An 18,656-nucleotide genomic window follows, 5' to 3' on the forward strand; every position below is an offset into this window, starting at 1 on the left:
GACACTGTAGTACTAGAGTAGGGGTTCTTCTAGAGTCTTCTGAGTCTCAGGGACATATGTATGGAGTGGAGCTCACACAGCTCCACTCAAAGAATCTAAGAGCATGAGAAGGGGACAAGATACCCCCACCACCCATAAGTCTAAGTGTAGACACTGGACCCCTAGATCATGATTCTCTAGTGTTGTCTTGTTCCTAGAGCTTTCAAATGGGTGACCTCTTTATTTGGGCACATAGGCTGCGGGCATTTGCACATTTAAGTAATGACACCTCCTCCTCCCCCCAACCCCAGCCCCATGGACTCTCAACTAAGCTCTGATTCATTTATCAGTCATAATAACAGGGACAAAAATAGTCTTTGCTGATGGAGGAAAGAGAGAGTTTAAAAGGGGGATGCCCTATGTTTAGGAGGAGTGGCTGTGGACCAGGAGGGAGATGGCGAGGGAGATGGCGAGAGCACTGGAGAGGTGCGCAGTGGGACGAGACAGAGCATCGGCCTGGGCCCCAGTGGGTAGGGGCTTGCAACCTAACTAGATGGTGATGACAAGGGTGATTGGAATCAGAATCAAAGCTCAGAAGGGAAGCAAGAATGGAAGATGGTGGAAGAAAGGGGAGTGTATAGGAGACAGGGGAGAATGGGGGAGTGCTTTCCCTCCGGGTGGGAGCCCATCAAACTTCAGAGATTCATTACACCATGATAATCCAGTTAAGTTGAGAATTCCAGACCAGTAGTTCATACCTCAGGCAGATAGTGGGGATTTGGCATTTTGGTTGTCATATAGAACCTAAAGTTTTTGTCATAATCAATGTCTGAGTCTCCAAGACGGATGAGTAGTCGGCCACCACTGATAAAAATTTGTCTCAAAAGAATGGGTTCTAGAGCTGGATCCAAGGTTTCCTTAAGCTTAGAAATTAAAACAAAACAGGACAATACAAAAAGAAGCAATTAAAATGGATAGCATGAACTTCACAAAATTCCTTAGGCCGCAAAATGTACTGTGAATGAATAATTTTCCAGTGATCTGATGGATATTTATTAACATCCTCACACTACCTCTAACAGTACCTAATTTCCAGTAAGCATTTTATTAGCAATCTAAGGAAATAAGAGCATCTGAAGGCAATATATCTATTTAGATCAATCTTACAAACTATTCATTTCCATGAGAAGAAGAGAGAAACTGGGTAGATTAAGTCATTGTGGGTTGGACTTCAACAGGCTCCACACAAATGAAGATCTGTTCATTTTCATGGTTGTTTAAAACCAGGGATTGGCAAATGACAGCCTATAGGCCAAATCTGGCCCCATGTAGCCATTTTTCTATGACTCTTGAACTACAAATGGCTTTTACCTTTTTAAGGGTTGTAAAAACATACAAACAAAAAACACTAAACCAAAACAAAACAAGGAAGAATATGCACAGAGACTGCATGAGGCCTGCAAAAACTGAAACATTTACACCCTGGCTCTCTACAGAAAAAGTCTATGAACCCCTATCCTACATGATAGTTATGCCTTTTTCCTCAAAGCAAATCTGACTGTTGGTAGGAACGTGGGCATGGAGACATTGCCCAGGGATCCCATCAGAAACATCTTTATGTCAGGACGTATGTGATGGGGTCCCATGGCCCAGGGGCTTTCAAAATTTGACTGTCATCCATTTTAACAAATCTGTTCCACATTGTGACATGGTACCCACACATGTAAATTCTTCAAACAAAAGTTTATGAGGTAAAATTTACCTTTATTCAATATAATTTTGGGTTTAAAAAATTTTATTTCATTTGAAAATGTTGATTGAGATGGTCTAAACTGATTTCATACTCATGAATGGGTGGAGACAAAGTTTGAATACACCACCCTAGCAAATGTAGAAAGCAGCTAGGTGTATAATGCTGATGACCCCAAGACACAGAGAGTTGGGGAGGACTGGTCAGAGTGTCCTGTTCCTGGCTGGGGCCCTGACAAGGGCCCACCCCCTCTCCCAAAAGCACTCTGCTACAGTTAAAACACTCTTCTGTCCAGAGGCAGAACATCACAGAAAACCTTTTGTCTGCTGCCGTGAAAGAGGAAAGTCCCTCAGGATCTCCCGTGTCATAAAGTAAACCTGAGTTCAGGAGTCCAGTTTGGAGCTAAAATACCCGTGCCAAAGTTTTCTGGAGACTTCACTCTCTCCTGTGACTGGGATCCATTACAGAATCACCCTTGTGTTGGTCAAGGCCAAGCTTGGTCACACTGAGGTCCCTTGTGCTCTTTGTGGCTTGAGTGGGGAATAGGGTAACCTGTGGATTTCCTAGGCAGGCAAGGTTGCTTGGATAGTTTTATGCAACCCTTCCATGCCTCAGTTTCCTCATTGACAAAATGGAATAGCAATAGTAACTATCTTGTGATGGGGCAGTGAGGATTAATGAGTTAATATACATAAAATACTGAGAACAGAGTCTGGCATGGAGTGAACATGCAATAAATATTAGTTAATGCTAACATATTAATTACAATTCCTAGTCATCATGCAGGTGCTGCAGCTAAACTGCCCTGGTCCATGGTCTTTTTGAGCTTTCTTTCTTTCTGATGAAGCAGTGATACTCTAGGCAAGGTTAAACTGAGACTCAACTCACAGCCCATGTTTTGGCTCGCTTGTTCTTTTATTACTTATAGGAAAATAAACCATGATCATTAACCAATCTCTTTTGTGCCCAGGGCCTTTGTGCTGTTCCCTTTGCTGGGGAAGCCCTTCTCTCTAAGCCTGGCATATGGCTGAGCTCATCACATAGGTCACAGCTTAAATTACTCCCTTTATCCACATATCTAAGTCAGACCAGCCTTGGTGGCCTATCCATTGGTGACTATCCCAGCCCCCTCTTTACCCTTTCAAACCTCTGATAACAAGTTTCTTCCCCTCCCTCTCTCATTTCTTCTCTCTTTCTTTCTCTGTTTACTGTCTCTGTCCCCACCTCAATTGTAAGCTATTGAGAACAGAAACCACATCTATATTTTTTGCCACTGGTTCTCAAATAATGTTTGAATGAGGGAACAATTTTAAATAACATCCATTCTTGCAATGATAGCCAAAGAAATGGAGCACCTAGACTCAACAAACAACACTGCCCTCCCTTCTTCTTCCTCTTCTTTTTTTTTTTTTTTAACAAAAGTTAATTCTTATCTAATTCACTTAATCCAATTCTGACTTATGCCCAAGTAAAAAATAATGTTTGTACCCACTAGAATATTTTACTGGCTTCGCATCATTATTGTATGTACATAATCCTGACTGCACTACTGTTGTGAATTTTCAGGGCAGCTCACCATCAAGGGCCATAATGAGGCCTGTGAAACAGCAGTGTCAGGAAACAGAGGCCAGCCCTCTTAACACTAAAACAATGTCTGAAAGTCAACAGGTCCTCCCTCCCATCCCTCTTGCAATGTGATAATGTATTGTTTAAGGAGAAGAGGAACTGGTTTGACCAATTTGAAAATGGAGTTGACTGGTGTCTTTAGCATGATGGGGATGTGGCCTATATAGGATTCCAGATATGATTTGAAAGTTGGGAACTGATATGAGAAAAGGAAGTGAAAATCAAACCTCTTCCAGTAAGACAGGTAAACCAAGTCGGATTGAATTCTCGAGTATTCGTAAGAAATTACTATCTGTAAGCTTAATGATCTTTAAACCACTTTTGCTTTCCTTGTTCCTTATCCAACGGTTTGCCTGTTTGGAAAAGCACAGAGCAGAACATTTGCTTCAGAGCATAATAAATGGCTAGAAAGCGAAAGCTTTAGAAGAAAGTGTGGAAATGTTATTCAATCTAGAAACAAATTTGAAATATATAAACTATACTCCCCTGTCCCCCGACAATAAAGACATCTTTTAAGCCCAATGTTTGGGACTCTTCTCTTTGTTTAGATGTGGAAGAAATAAAGAAAAGAGTCATCTGGGAACAGAGTTCATGCTTATGGTATTCATGTTGGTCTCCCTTGCTTCCACAGTGGCTCCCTCTTCCAAACCCTATTTAGTACAACCTGATCCATGAACTCAGGGAGTCAGAAAATGGGATGCTGTCAACTGTAAATTCCAGTCAGGCTTGCCCTAAAATTTGATCATACCCTGACTTCACTCACATTTCTCAGACCTTTTAGGAACAAGGACTACAGAAGAATGAAGATCTGTGGATTTCTGCCCTCACAGAAAACAAAAAATGAATGGTCATTCCCCTAAACAAAACCAATCAAAATCAAGTACGGGAGCACTTCAATTCTTCCTTTCTTACTTTCTCATCCACAAAATGAGGGACTTGGACTATAGGACTTTAACACTCTCTTCTGGGTCTAAATCTCCATGTATGTTAAATCTAAATCTCCAAGTACATTGAAGCCCACTTTTATAATTTTTAATAGCTAGCTCAACATTAAGCAGAACCAAAAGCCACTCTCTTAAGCATTTGCTACACACCTGATCTTGGGGATCAATCATCAAAGGCCATCTTCTGCCTTGAGTAACCAAAATGCCATTTTCTGTTGATATCAAGTCACGGGGCAGCCCATCAGTGTTCCACTGCTGTATCTCGTAGGGATCTCCAAGAATGTTAATGAGACTGAAGGAAGGATCGATTGGGATCTCCAGAGACTGACAGTCCTGGATCCAACACTCTATAAGCTGTAGAAGGGGGAAAGCTTACCTGAGTAGAGTCAGGAACACTCAGTAAACGAGGGCACATGCAAAATGTGGTGGGCAGTGGTTAAGTCAGTGGCTGAAGAGCTAAGCCCTGCCAGTCTCCACAGATGTGCTTGCATCAGAGCATGGGACACAGGCAGTAGACCAAAATCAGGAGGCCTAGGTACTCTGACTATACCATTAGTTAGATGTGACTTTGGAAACATCATTCCCTCTATTTGGACCTCAGTTGTCTCATGTGTAAATGACTGGGTTGTCGCAGTGGTTTTCAACCAGGTTTGTATTTTCCCTGTTGGGAGAGTCTGAAAGCATATGGAGAAGTTTCGGGTTATCACAATGACTGACGGTGTACAAGCAATCAGTAGATGAGGGAAAGGGATGTTGGCATATGACCTCCTTCAATGAGTGGTGCAGTCATGCAGAAGAGAGAGCTGTCTGTCCCCAAAAAGTACAATTGGCCCCAGTGAGAAATATGGCACCCTAAGAGCTTAGAGCTCCTGGAGAGTCTGTATGAGAGTATTATATCAGGTTTTATAACTGAAGGACGAGGGTAAACATTTTTAGGAAGACATTTCAAAAAAATGACTAAAATTCTTTCAAATAATTTCATTTCCTGGAAAATGCATGTAGATGAAACTTTTATTCTCTGATAAATGAAAGGCTCTTTCTTTCTTTCTCTCTTTCTTTCTTTCTCTCCTCTATCTCCCTCTCTTTCCTTCCTTCCTTCCTTCTTTCCTTCCTTCCTCCTTCCTTCCCTCTTTCTTTCCTTCCTTCCTTCCTCCTTCCTTCCTTCTTTCTTTCTTTCTCTTTCTTTCTTTCCCTTCCTCCCTCCCTCCCTCCCTCTCCCCCTCTCTCTCTCTTTCTCTCTTTCTTTCTTCAGAGTTTTGCTCTTGCTGCCCAGGCTGGAGTGCAATGGCGCAATCTCCACTCACGGCAACCTCCGCTTCCTGGGTTCAGGCAATTCTCCAGCCTCAGCCTCCCCAGTAGCTGGGATCACAGGCACCTGCCCCTATGCCCAGCTAATTTTTGTATTTTTTTTTTTTTTTAGTAGAGATGAGGTTTCACAGTGTTGGCCAGGCTGCTCTTGAACTCCTGACCTCAGGTGATCCACCCGCCTTGGCCTCCCAAAGTGCTGGGATTATAGGCATGAGCCACCGCACCCAGCTGAGGCTTTCTTTCTTATAGAGATAAAAGCCTAAGGAAGCACAGATTCCTCCTGGTCCTGCCTGCTCCTTTCTTTTGATTGGCCCTCTTGCAGTTTCACCAATTGAGAACATCTCATCCAGGCTGGCTTTACATGCCACTTGTGATCATAAGGGTAGGGGACTCACTGTCTCTTTTCCTTCCCCCAGGTTTTTGAGCTGTGTAAATGATGAATAGCTTTCTAAGACAGGAGAAGGAAAGGGAGGAACGTGTTAAGGAAAGCCTAGGGGTAGACCATCACTGGCTGATGGAGGAGTGGAGGGCTGTGAAATATATAAAGAAATTCTACCATGAAGAACCTCTACAGTGGAGAGCCTCCATCTGAACTCAGAAAAATGAACCACCCCTGGCTCCAGTTTCAGCTGCTTCTTACCCCTCCTTACAGAAAGCAGGGTTACTCACTGACTGCCTGTACTGGGCTGTGAAAGCCCCATAGTAGGCCACACAAGCTGCTGCTATGAACACGTTCCCAGTGATATTTGATATTTCTTCCTCAAACTTCTGTATGCTTTCTTCCCATCGAACCTGCTCATCTTCTAATGCTGCTGTCAGCTTTTCAGCACGTACTAGACGTGCTTTTGTCAGGGCCATGGTCTTTGCTAGAAAAATTTTAAGAAAATCAGATTATACTATTAAATATTTTCATAGAGTATTAAAAGCTTATTTACCTGTTTCTTTTTATGGCAGAATAGCATTATTTAGCTAATGATGGTAATACATCTCTATGAAACCTTACACCAATTCAGCATTAATTCCCATTTCAGAACCAAGTCTAAGTTTGCCTTTTCCATATCGAAAACTCTTTTTTGATACTCCATTACTCTGGTTGAAGACAGTGCTTTCTGTATCCTTGTAGTATTTAGCTTCTGGATCAAATTCACATACTGTTTTGTGTTTTAACGTAACATGCTCCAGTAAGGCTTGTTCAGGTACAGGATGTTGAATATATAAAACACATGAGTTCTTATTTGATCCTAGGAGGCTAATGAAAATACATTCTACACATTGGATAAAAGCTGAAACCTGATTGCCAAAAACTTCTTCCTACTTCTGAAAATCAGGCATTTCCTGGCCAATGTAAATTTTATGAGTTACTTACCCAGGCTTTCTTTTTCATTTACACCTTTGTCATATTCATCTTGTAAGGCCTGTATTTGATCTTCTACTTGTCTTAGTAATGCTTGCTTTTCTCTCAGGGTAGCCATGGTAATGTCAAGTTCAGCCTAATAAAATCAAGCAACTGTTTAAGAACAGGGCCAAAAAAAGGCTGAATTTGCCCATTAATAATACAGATCTAAAAAAAATTTTATATATGTTCCTCTTTTCATGTCCAAAAAGACTTTGATGTGATACATAAAGTGAAAACAAATATAAATTAGAGTAAAATACAAGAACAGAAGTAAATGAAACAAAACAAAATCAATAATAAAGCCCAACAAAATAAATCATAATAGAGAAACAGGTGTACCGAGCATTTGGGATGAATTAGGTATCATAATGGATTATTAATTTTAAATGATGCAACAAATTAAATATTCATGCCATAGCGGAAACTAATATTTCCTAACTAGTTCTCCACATCAGAGGTCGGCACACTATGGCCTGCAGGTCAAATCTAGCCTGCTGCCTGTTTTTGTACAGTATGCAAGCTAAGAATGGTTTTTACATTTTTAAATAATTAGAAAAAAATCTTTAAAAGAATAATATTTCATGAAATGTGATAATTGTGTGAAATTTGAACTCCAGAGTCAATAAATAAAGTTATATTGGAACATAGTCATGCTTATTCATCTATGTATTGTCAATGACTGTTTCTGTGCTGCAACAGCAGAGCTGAGTGCTCGCTGCAGAGACCATACAGCCTGCAATGCATAAAATATTTATTCTCTGGGTCTTCATGGAAAAAGTTTGCCAAACCCTGCTCTATAGCAACAGTTCTTTCAGTAACCTGCTCCACTAAATGATCATTCTTTTTTCTTCTTGGGAAGATGAAGGGCCTCACATCCAATGACAGGGTTAAGCTGGTTCTAAAATCTCAGATGACACCATCAAGCATGGAAGTATTTAGCAAACGGAAATACAGACCATCAGATGCTTGAGCTAAAAAGTACCTTAAAGAAAGAGATTAATTCCCTTTTTTTCAGATGAATATACTGAGGAACTCATGTTCCTCTTATGCTGAAAGAAGGCTGATTTCAGAGGCAATTTCTGAGAAAAAATTGCCAGCTCTTGTTTAAAACAAAAGCTAATTTCCAAGAGTTTTGTCACTGTCTATATTGTGTAGGACCACAGTAACATTATACAGAGAACTTGAAATGACTGGCGATCATGGCCTTCAATTCTATAAAATATCACAATACAGAAAATGTACCTGTGCGGCGCGGAGCTTTTGTCTTTTTGGTTCGACGACCTTGACCACTCGAGAGTACAAATCCATAGCTCTTACCCACATGCACATAGATTTACATGCTTTGGACACTTTCTCCACTTTTTCAGGCACAAAATCAGGATTATTAATATACTTTTGAAGTTTTGCCAATATCTGAGGCTTTATGTTCTCCTTATCGTATTCTAAAAGCCTTTTTAGAAAGTTAGAGTCACCAAGAAGTTGCTTTGCTGATGGCCAATCAGGCCTGAAAGACAGACATGATATATTAATGGCACTGAAATGAAGTAATATAAGAACAAAAGAAATGTATTTCTTTGAGAACATTATGATATTATCCCAATAAGTGGATAATTTTAATCTTGGTACTATAATTTTAGTAATTGGTAGTTAGGTGCACCACAATTAATTGAGGGGGTGAAAAGAAAATGGGTGACTAAGTTTCCATGCGACCCAGCTTTGGTAGAGAAAGAATTACAAAATCACAGTTTTAGAAATGTAAGGCATTATAGAAACAATAGTTTTATTTTTAAAACGCCGCAGGCACTCACATTTTACCTCCTTTATCATAGTTCCCACCCTTAAAATCACCTGCCAGGACACTACAATTGCTTTCTAACTGGGCTTTATGTCTCTTTGAACTTTGTTCTTCTGAACTTTTGCCAGATTGATCTTCCTACCATGAAAATCTGATTAGATAAAAAATGTTCAACGATTCTCAGTCCCTTCTGCCCACAGCTCTCTATCTGTGCTCTGCAGAGCTTTCTGGGTCCTACCGAGGTACCAGTTTAAGGGTCAGTGGGAACCTCTCCACCCTGTCTCCTGGAAGCCTGGTGGTGATGTGGTGCTCTGAGCCCTTTGCCTAGTTTTACACAGAAAGGTTCATTACAACATAATTTTATTGAAAAAAAGTTTGTATCACTAAAGAAAGTTTGAAAACTACATATCTCCAAGATGAAATCTGAAGTGCAGCATTTAAGACCTTTCGTGATGCAATCACTGGCCTCCTGCCCAGCCCCATCCCACTCCAAGAACATCAAAGCTCATTCCTGAGCTCGCCTATGGTCCCACTATCCAACTGAGCATTGTTTTCCAAAAAACCTACTTGCACATCCCAGCTGGGCTTAGGCACTGTTTTCTCAGCACTCCCAATGCTACACAACTCTCACATTGCAATGAAATTATTAGTTTTCATGTCTGTCTTCCCACTAGCCTGTGTATATCTTGCAGAGAAAAACATATCTTCCACCATCTAGTACAAAATAGATGTTGGGGAAGAAAATGCTCCTTGAATCAATTTGTTGAATGACCAACTGAAGCAATGAGAAGATGGAGAAGGGAATGAATATATACATTACCATGGAGGAAAACAGTAAAGAACTCTTACCAGGTATCATGGCAATACATGACTCTGAATTACTCACTTGGCATTCAAAAGAATGGAGATTGCTTCCATTACTGTCATGACCAAATCTGGGGGCTTTGTAAAAACTCTGATTTCAGATATATCTGCCTTATCTAAGGAATCCAGTGCTTTATTGGCAGCATCTAGTGCAGGTAGTGCCTCGTCAAGATCTCTTTGAGCATCATCAGCTATTGCTTGGGTTTCTTCAGCTTTGACTTTTGCTGTTGCTTCGTCCTCCTGCACAGTGTTACGGACCTAACCATTGAAACATGACTGCTTAAGTGGCCTCATTATTTGAATTTTAATATTCAAAACAAAGCCAATAATAGTGAGTCATATTTGCCCTTTGGATTAGAGTAATGATGAAAGGGAATTAGCTAGATTGCATTTTATGCTCTCCTTTGTCCATCTATGCCATGCCGATAGCATAATGAATATAAACTTATTATAACAAACAGTTCCATCTTAGGAGAGACATAGTTGCTTTATATTTGTAGGTGGTGCTTTCCTCACAATTCTCTGTCCTATTCATTGGGCTGCATCAATTCTTGGGGACAGAGCCAAACTGATTTAGTAAAGGGAGATTGTTTACAACTTAAAAGCATTGCTAAATTGCTAAAAAAAAAAAACTGCTAAATCTATCACTTAATTATTTTAATAACATATATAATAAAAAAATCCAATCGTGTCTCATTATATATAAGTGATCAGTTGCTGACGGAAGCCTTTTCCACATTCTCAGGAACCGCAGCATACCTGATCGGCACTTTCTTGATCCACTGCCAATTTTTCCATCAGGGCTTCAACATCTTCTGATTTTGTTAGAAGTACAGGCTCTAAAGCTGAAAGATCTAATTTCATTTTATCTACTAGTATGTTTGTTTCTAGTAGCTTGGTGAGACCATTCTTCACCCAATCTCGTGCCTAAGTAACAATGAAAATTTATATTATAATGAGTATTATAAACTCTAAGTTTACTGGTATCGAACACATATTACTCATGTATTAGACTTTTACATCTACAGAATTGGTAAATCAGTTTGTAATAATTCAGGTTGTGAACATATTACAAATTGGGAAATGTTCAGATAATGGAACTCTAGAAATGGCCATGACATTCATCACAGTTGTTTGGATCCATGCCCTCTGGCCACAGCAGTGGGACGTCACTGGGCTGTGGCTCACTGAGAGTAAGGACCACATGGTACTGTTTTTATTCCCTGTGGTAGCATGTTGAATGAGTGAGGAACAGGTCCAGATGTGAATCCCTGGAGGCTGCAGCTCTGGGAGCTTGTTTGCTCTGGCCAGCAGGGCTGAGGACCCCTAGGGAGTTGAGGTCCAGAGGGTGTAGCTCTAGCTGCTGGATTTGAAACCTACTTCCCTGTGGTAGAAAACTCTTGACCATGATCAAAGGGCTGGTATCTGGTAAAGGAGACACCTGGGAAGAATTGTTTTTTGAAGGTGAGTCAGAAAGCTTGGCTCATGGCTGGGGCAGTGGCTCACATCTGTAATGCCAGCACTTTGGGAGGCTGAGGTGGGCGGATCACGAGGTCAGATTGAGACCATCCTGGCTACAGCAAAACCCCATCTCTACTAAAAATACAAAAAATTAGTCGGGCGTGGTGGCGGGTGACTATAGTCCCAGCTACTTGGGAGGCTGAGGCAGGAGAATGGCATGAACCTGGGAGGCGGAGGTTGCAGTGAGCTGAGATTGTGCCACTGCACTCCAGCCTGGGTGACAGAGCGAGACTCCATCTCAAAAAAAAAAAAAAGCTTGGTTCAAATGGGCAGATTTCAAAAATATCAGTCAAGTTATTTCACAAGGCAGGCATTTAACCAGGTAAAAATCCTCTGAAAAAATTTAAATATCTATATTGTAAGTGCTTCCATTTTTAGTGTGTTTAAAATGTAGAAAATTGTAGGTCATGTTAATTTCCTGATGATGATGATGACAGCAGCTTCTATTTTCTGAGCACTTTATATGTGTCAGATCATAGTTTCAGGAATTCACTAACAAAGTGTCTTAAATTCCACGACAATCCAAGAGGTAGATACAGATTTTCTTTTAGCCTTATTTTCTACTAAGGCTTAGAGAAGTTACTAATGTGCTCAAAGTTGCATAGCCAGAGGCAGAACATAGGCTGTACACAGTTTGGCTGATACCCCGGTCCTTGCTCTTAGTCAGAACCACTGGCATATGTTCTTTAAAACACCATCTGTATTGCTTAACAAAATGTTTTCCTCTGTATTAAATACCACAGAGATGACCAGTTCACTGCATAACTTTGATAGTCTTGTGATGCCCATATCATTCTACTGAGTCAAGGATACTTGCATAAATGGCAGAAGGAAAATATATGTAATTATTGAAAAGGAGAAGGCCCTCAGACCAACAGCAGGAAACACTTTTTGGTCATATTTTAGGTTGTCAGGGGCACATGTCAGGATGGAGAGGGCCTGATATGGTTTGGATCTGTGTCCCCACCCAAATCTCATGTTGAAATGTAATCTTCAATGCTGGAGGGGGGGCCTGGTGGGAGGTAATTGGATCATGGGGACAGTTTCTCATGGCTTACCACCATCCTCCCTTTGGTGCTGTCATCATGATAGTGAGTTCTTGTGAGATCTGGTGTTTAAAAGTGTGTGGCACCACCCCCCTCTCTCTCTTGCTCCTGCTCTTGCCACATAAAATGTGCCTGTTTCCTCTTCACCTTCTGCCATGATTGAAAGTTTCCCGAGGCCTCCCCAAAAGCTGAGCAGATGCCAGCACTATGCTTCCTGTACAACCTGCAGAACTGTGAGCCAATTACATCTCTTTTCTTATAAATTACCCAGTTTCAGGTATTTCTTTATAGCAGTGCGAGAATGGACTAATACAGGGCCCTGACAGGTAAGACAGTGCATAGAGTTTCCATGCATTCTCAAAAGTTCTGAGTTCAAGCAAAACAATATTTTCATGGATAATATTGAACCTACTGAAATAATCTGCTTCCTTTTTTCAGACAGCATAGACAGGTAAAGATTGATAAGCTCCAGGTAGGAGGTGGGTGTCGTGTAGTACCACCTGCGCAGCTCATTGTAATAGCGCTCTGCCATGCTGGAGACACTCAAGTGAACGTTCACGCACATCAAGGGAAGCTTTTCTTTCAGTTCTTCATTTCCAGCATCGACTTGTGAGAAAAATGTCTTTGACACAGAAAGAAGTGCTTCTCTGGGCCACTGTGAATCAAGGAAAAATCTAGAAAATCTGTTGTGTCATTTCAATAACATACAGTTTAATACCAAGAAAAACATATTTCTCGGGCACTCCTCCCTGCCCAGTCCCCTCTTCACCTAGTTAACTCCTACTCATGTCTATGGTGCTTAATGAACTGAAGGGCTCTGTCCATTTGAGGGGTGCCTGGGTCTGCATTTAGTGACCCATATGTCTCCACAGTATCATGCACACGGAAGTTGCTCAATACATATTTGTTGACTGAATGAATTAATGATTGGGTGCTTCTAGAATTCCATAAATAAATCACATATGTTACAGGGACCTTACGTCCTCACTCTGTTTGTTACATAGTTGGGACCTCACGTCCATCATTATAGTCACTGCCCTGCACACCTCAACTCCTTTGCTCCTCTCTTGCTTCTTTGAACTCACTTGAACATTGGTCAAATGCAACTCTCTTACTTCATGCCTGCAACTGTGCAGCTGAGCATGGCTGCCAATTAGTATCACTTTAAATTTTTGATAATTAGCTTAGTGCAGCCCAGAAATGCTTCTACATTTTCTAATATATCAGTTTTATGCTCTCCTGAGTATTTCACACCGGATTCTACTTCCTTAAACTGCTGACACTTAGTCTTTCTTTTTCACTCTCAGCTGATGACCCTACTGCCCATATCACTAAAAACCAATAGCAATGAAAACAGAACTTCAATGACCTCTTACCCCCACATCTTCCTACCTACCTGCATCTGTGCTCATATATTCTGCCTCCCCACCTGTTACTCAGGGGTAGGCTGTGGATGCACCCTGACCAGGTCAGCCCCTTCTTTGATGACTCATTCTCATCCCTTCTTGCTTATTCAAGGACACTGGTCCCACAGTGCTTAACTCGGTATGCTGCATCATCCATATATTTATCTTTTCTGGATCATTTACATCAGCACACATGCATGCCGCTTGTGTTTCACATTTAAAAATACTTCTCTCTTGACCTCACATGTCCCCTAGCTCTTGCCCCATCTCTCTGCTTTCCTTTGGGGCAAAACTCAAAAGTGTTGCCTATAACCACTGACTCAGATTTCTCTCCCCTCTTCTCTCTTGAACCCTTTCTCCCACCATCCATTGAAACAGATTTTGTCAAGATCGCTGATAACTTCCACATTGCTAAATTCAATGGTCTCTTCCTTTACAAATTCTGTTTTGTCTTTGTTCTATGATTGTCACGGTCATTCTCTATATGAATAAATTCCTAGTAGGCTTTAAAGCTAATACAAGTACCCATGAGTTACTCTTGGGCAATGTGTTACCCCTTTAAAGTCAAGCAAGTCCAACTTCTCAAAGAGATATCCTGGGATGTCACCAACCTGCACAAACCAGTCAATGGTGCAGCAATTCACAAGGGATGGAAACATCCTGCATCGGGACCGAAAGGCCTCCCCAACTGGGCTCATGCAGAGAACAATGTGCAGCTTCCGACGCACTTTGCTGATAAAGTATTGAAACACCTGACAAAAAGAAAGTTATTTTTTCAATTTAAAATAATGATTAAGCAACAATGAAAATAAGTGTTGGCTAATGCATCTGAGGCTCCCAATATCAAATATAAAATGTCAGCATAGTAGATATGTAAATTTTCTTGTTCAACATTCACTCCAACCTCTTTCTCTCACACAGTCTGGAAAGATTAAAAATGACATTTTGCAAACTCCATTGTGGCTAGGGTTCTGGATGTGATTTAGGTCCCTTTCACCCGTGTACTTGAGGAGATCCTTTGAATAAAGGGCCATTCATACAAGGTTTTGCTGTGGGGCAGAAGACATCTGGGAGAGAGGGGCAGGGTGCTGCACAGTTTTACAGGTGCAGAGCCTGGCAGAAGTTGCATGGTATGGGAGTTTTTTTTTTTTTTTCTTTTTCAACTTTTATTTTAGATTCTGGGGGTACATGTGTAGGTTTGTTACAAAGATATATTGCGTGATTCTGGGGTTTGGAGTATGACTGATCTTGTCACCCAGGAAGTAAGCACAGTATCCAATAGGTAGTTTTTCAACCCTTTCATCCCTCCTTCCCTCTCTGCTCTTTTATTCTGTGGTGTCTATTGTTCCCATCTTTATGTCCATGTTACCCAATGTTTAGCTATAAGTGAGAACAGGTGGTATTTGGTTTTCTGTTTCTGCATTATTTGCTTATGATAATGACCTCCAGCTGCATCCATGTTTCTGTAAAGGACACAATTTCATTATTTTTAATGGCTGTGTAGTATTCCATGGTGTACACATACCACTTTTTCTATATCTAACCCACCACTGATGGGCACCTGAGTTGGTTCCATGTCTTTGCTATTGTGAATAGTGCTGCAATGAAACATACAGGTGCATATCTCTTTTTGGTAGAATGATTTATTTTCCTTTGGGTATATACCAGTAATGGGATTGCTGGATCAAATGGTAGTTCAATTCTTAGTTCTTTGATAAACTATCCTGGAGCTATTATTTCTGGAAGTGGCTCCTGATTTCAGCTGCTTCCTGATGTGATGGAGGACACATGGCTCTGGAGCTGGCGGCTGATGCAGAGGCACACTGACTGGTTTAGTGGCTCCCTGCTTCAGCAGGAATGGTTGTGGCAGAGGCAGCTACCTCCTTGACCATTGACTTCTACAGTGTACATTTTATATTCATTCCAAGCAGTTCAGTCTGGAATTTCTTTCTTTGGCCCTTCCAATGATTCTGTGTCCCTTTAATAAATCCCTTCCTGCTTACATTAGCAGAAGTAGACTTGCATCTGTACCTATAATCTCCGACCTAGCAGGAGAGACAATTCTCACAAAGGGAAACAGTAAAGATATAAGAAAGAACAGCCAGAAAGTTAAAGAAGGTGCAGAAACAAGGAAGAAAGCTGGGGTGAACAAGTAATGGTGTATGGGATCTAGCATGGTGCTGGAGAATGGAAGTGTACAGCAGCCACACTGTTCCCGAGAGAGTGAGAGAAAACACATTCCTGCTTTGTTGTGTCATAACATTGCTGCTAGGCAAGGGCATCAACAACGCTGGACCTATGCCTTCAGCCCGCCACAGGCAGGGTGCTGCAGTGTGTGAAATAAACTGGTGCTTAAAGAGGAATAAGAGAGGCTGGCCAGTTTGGACAAGACTATGACCTCTGTGGGGCAATGGGATTTCTGTTTTCTGCTTCCCACAGAACTTTCTGGAAGTCTGGTGACCCAATGCTTTAAACACCAAAAATAAAATACGTAGAATACAAAGGAAACCAATTATATTGAAAAAAATTCTATTCATGGACCCCTTCAGGCAATCAATGAATGGTTAAATAAAAGGTGAAGAAACGTTTTTGTGATAAAGCCACATAACTACTCTGGCACATCCTACCTCGTCTCTGTTCCCCTCAAAAATTCCTACTTCTTTTGCTCTTGGTCTGGTGGCCGCTAAAACCTGCTCCAGTTCATCCTTTTCAAATAAATTAGGCACTTCACCTGAGTTCAGGATGTTATTTATATCTTCTAGGAACTCCTCCACTACAATCTGTAGAAGATAGCAGTGTTCATTACAACTTGCTCAATCATTTTCCATTTATTATAAAGCAAAATATTTATTCTAAAATTCACATGAATCAATTTCATCTTTAAGAGAAGATAATCTTAAAAATTTCATGGAACCCTGAAGTTCTAACATAGCAAGTACACTGATTTTTCATTTTTCCTTTGTGTTTTGTTTCTTAGCAGGCATTCCCATTTTACCTGGGTCAAGTCATATGTGCAAGTATTTTATATTCTGCCCCTTTCAGTTACCATTTTATCATTAATACTAACCCATAGTTCTGTAATGTACTCATCATATTTATCACAAATATAGAAGCAGAATGCACCATTGAGCTGATGCACCATACATTTGCACGGACAGAGATAGTTTACAGTCTTATTTACATTATAAGAACAATTTTAGGCATATATCTTTTCCCCTTAGTTGGATTATTTTCTTGAAACAAATTCCCAGGAGTGAGATTACCCATTAAATGCATAAATATTTTCTGGATTTTGAAGATTTTACTATTTCTCATTCAATTCAAGTGTGACTTCATCAATTTTTAACATTTATTTTTGTTAATTTGGGAGGTATAATAAATGCTTTCTTTTGGAGAATTTATTTTGGATGTTTTTGATTATTAGCAAGGGAAAATATTATCCCACATTTATTATTGTCCATTAAAAAGTCAGTCTAAACTTTGCAACCACCTGCATCTTGGAGTTTTCTTTCAAATTTGCATGAGTAATTTACATATTTTGAAATAGACTTTTTGTCTTTCAACATTGATGCAAATATTTAAAAGCAATCTCTCGTTCACCCTTTATTTCAGTTAACTTTTTAGTTATATAAAAGTTTGAGTACTATATATTTAACTATGACAAGATATCTGTTATTTTATTTTCTTCATTTGAAACTTTTTGTTTTTCTTAATGAACTTGGTATAATTGTGTCTGTCAATTTTCCCCAAGAGCAAACACCAGTTTTCTGTGTTCTAATTTATTTTTGCTTTATCTTGTTCCATTTTCTTATGTGTCTTGTGACATTTGTTCCCTCCTAAAGTTTTAAGTAAACTAATTTGTGTAGTTTCTAATTTTTGATTCAAATCTACAAATGTAAATTTGAGAACTGCTGGGTTGCATTCCATAGATTTTTATTTATATTAAGTTCATTTTTCTTAGTCTCTAAGAGATTTTGACTTTCTTGATCTTTATATGAATGTTTTAAAGTCCTAAGACACATCATTAATTTCTCCCTTAATTAAAGCATGGGCAAAGAATGTTATGAGTACAGCTTATGCTTTTAACGATTTAATAAAAATTTCTTTAAATCTAGTATATGATTAATTTTTGTAAACATTCAGTAGTATTAGAAAATATTTGCTTTCTCTGTAAAATATGAAATATAGTATATAGCTATTAATTGTAGCTTAGAAATTATATTATGTAAAATATCTCATCATAGTTATTTCTACTTTGTATTTGTTAAGTTACAGCCAATTAAACTCTATTTTTAACATCTTGTTTCTCTCAATTTCTTCTCACATTTATAATGTTTTGTGTATATATAAGTTCATGTATAGACACATGCATTTTTATTTTTATGGTTACGTTTACTCTTCATTATTGTAGAACATTTGAGATTGATTGGGGCTTCCAACAGAATGTAGTAACTTTTTGTCTAAAGAGAAGCAACACAATATGACTTGATCTTTGGAGCTTTAATACTTGGAGACTTTTTACATAACTTGTTTGATTTTTAAAAGCAATGTTAAAAGCACTATCAGAAATATCTTAATTTTAGGATAATCAGAAACTACAGATAAGCAAAACTAGACAATAAAAATCACTCACAATCCCAAGATTCAAATGTTTTCTCTTTGTACACAGGGCATACATGTCTAGATATACATTAAAATGTGGATGCTTCTAAAATATAATTTTAAAGTTTTTACACAGTGCTCTAGTATATGGTTATATCAGATATTATGTATATGACTTTCTCTCACTGGACATTAATACTCTCTCAGATTATTATTTAAAAACATTACAATAGATATTCTTATACATGCAACTTTGTACATAGCTTTGAGTATAATGTAAAAGAAATGTAAAGGCTTTACCTACATATTGCCAACTACCTTCCAGAAAGATTTTGCTAATTTATAATCTCCCAGAGGTGTGGGAATAAACAGGCCTATTATTCCCACACCTCTGCCAACACTGTATATTATGATTTTTA

General features: G+C 39.5%; 1 protein-coding gene across 1 annotated transcript in view; it reads right to left on the reverse strand.

The window, feature by feature from the left end:
* The window catches only part of DNAH6 (dynein axonemal heavy chain 6), a 303,630-nt gene that overhangs the window by 105,284 nt on the left and 179,690 nt on the right, over positions 1-18,656 (reverse strand). Inside the window, exons 47-57 of the mRNA XM_515578.8 lie at positions 16,263-16,415; positions 14,247-14,387; positions 12,642-12,884; positions 10,422-10,589; positions 9,685-9,920; positions 8,246-8,507; positions 6,974-7,097; positions 6,277-6,473; positions 4,450-4,653; positions 3,583-3,708; positions 738-902 (exon numbers count right to left, since the gene is read on the reverse strand). Coding sequence (XP_515578.6) covers positions 738-902; positions 3,583-3,708; positions 4,450-4,653; positions 6,277-6,473; positions 6,974-7,097; positions 8,246-8,507; positions 9,685-9,920; positions 10,422-10,589; positions 12,642-12,884; positions 14,247-14,387; positions 16,263-16,415 — 2,019 coding nt within the window. The remainder of the gene's footprint in view (positions 1-737; positions 903-3,582; positions 3,709-4,449; positions 4,654-6,276; positions 6,474-6,973; positions 7,098-8,245; positions 8,508-9,684; positions 9,921-10,421; positions 10,590-12,641; positions 12,885-14,246; positions 14,388-16,262; positions 16,416-18,656) is intronic.

This window comes from Pan troglodytes, chromosome 12 (genome assembly GCF_028858775.2).
Source record: "Pan troglodytes isolate AG18354 chromosome 12, NHGRI_mPanTro3-v2.0_pri, whole genome shotgun sequence".
NCBI classification, from domain to species: domain Eukaryota; kingdom Metazoa; phylum Chordata; class Mammalia; order Primates; family Hominidae; genus Pan; species Pan troglodytes.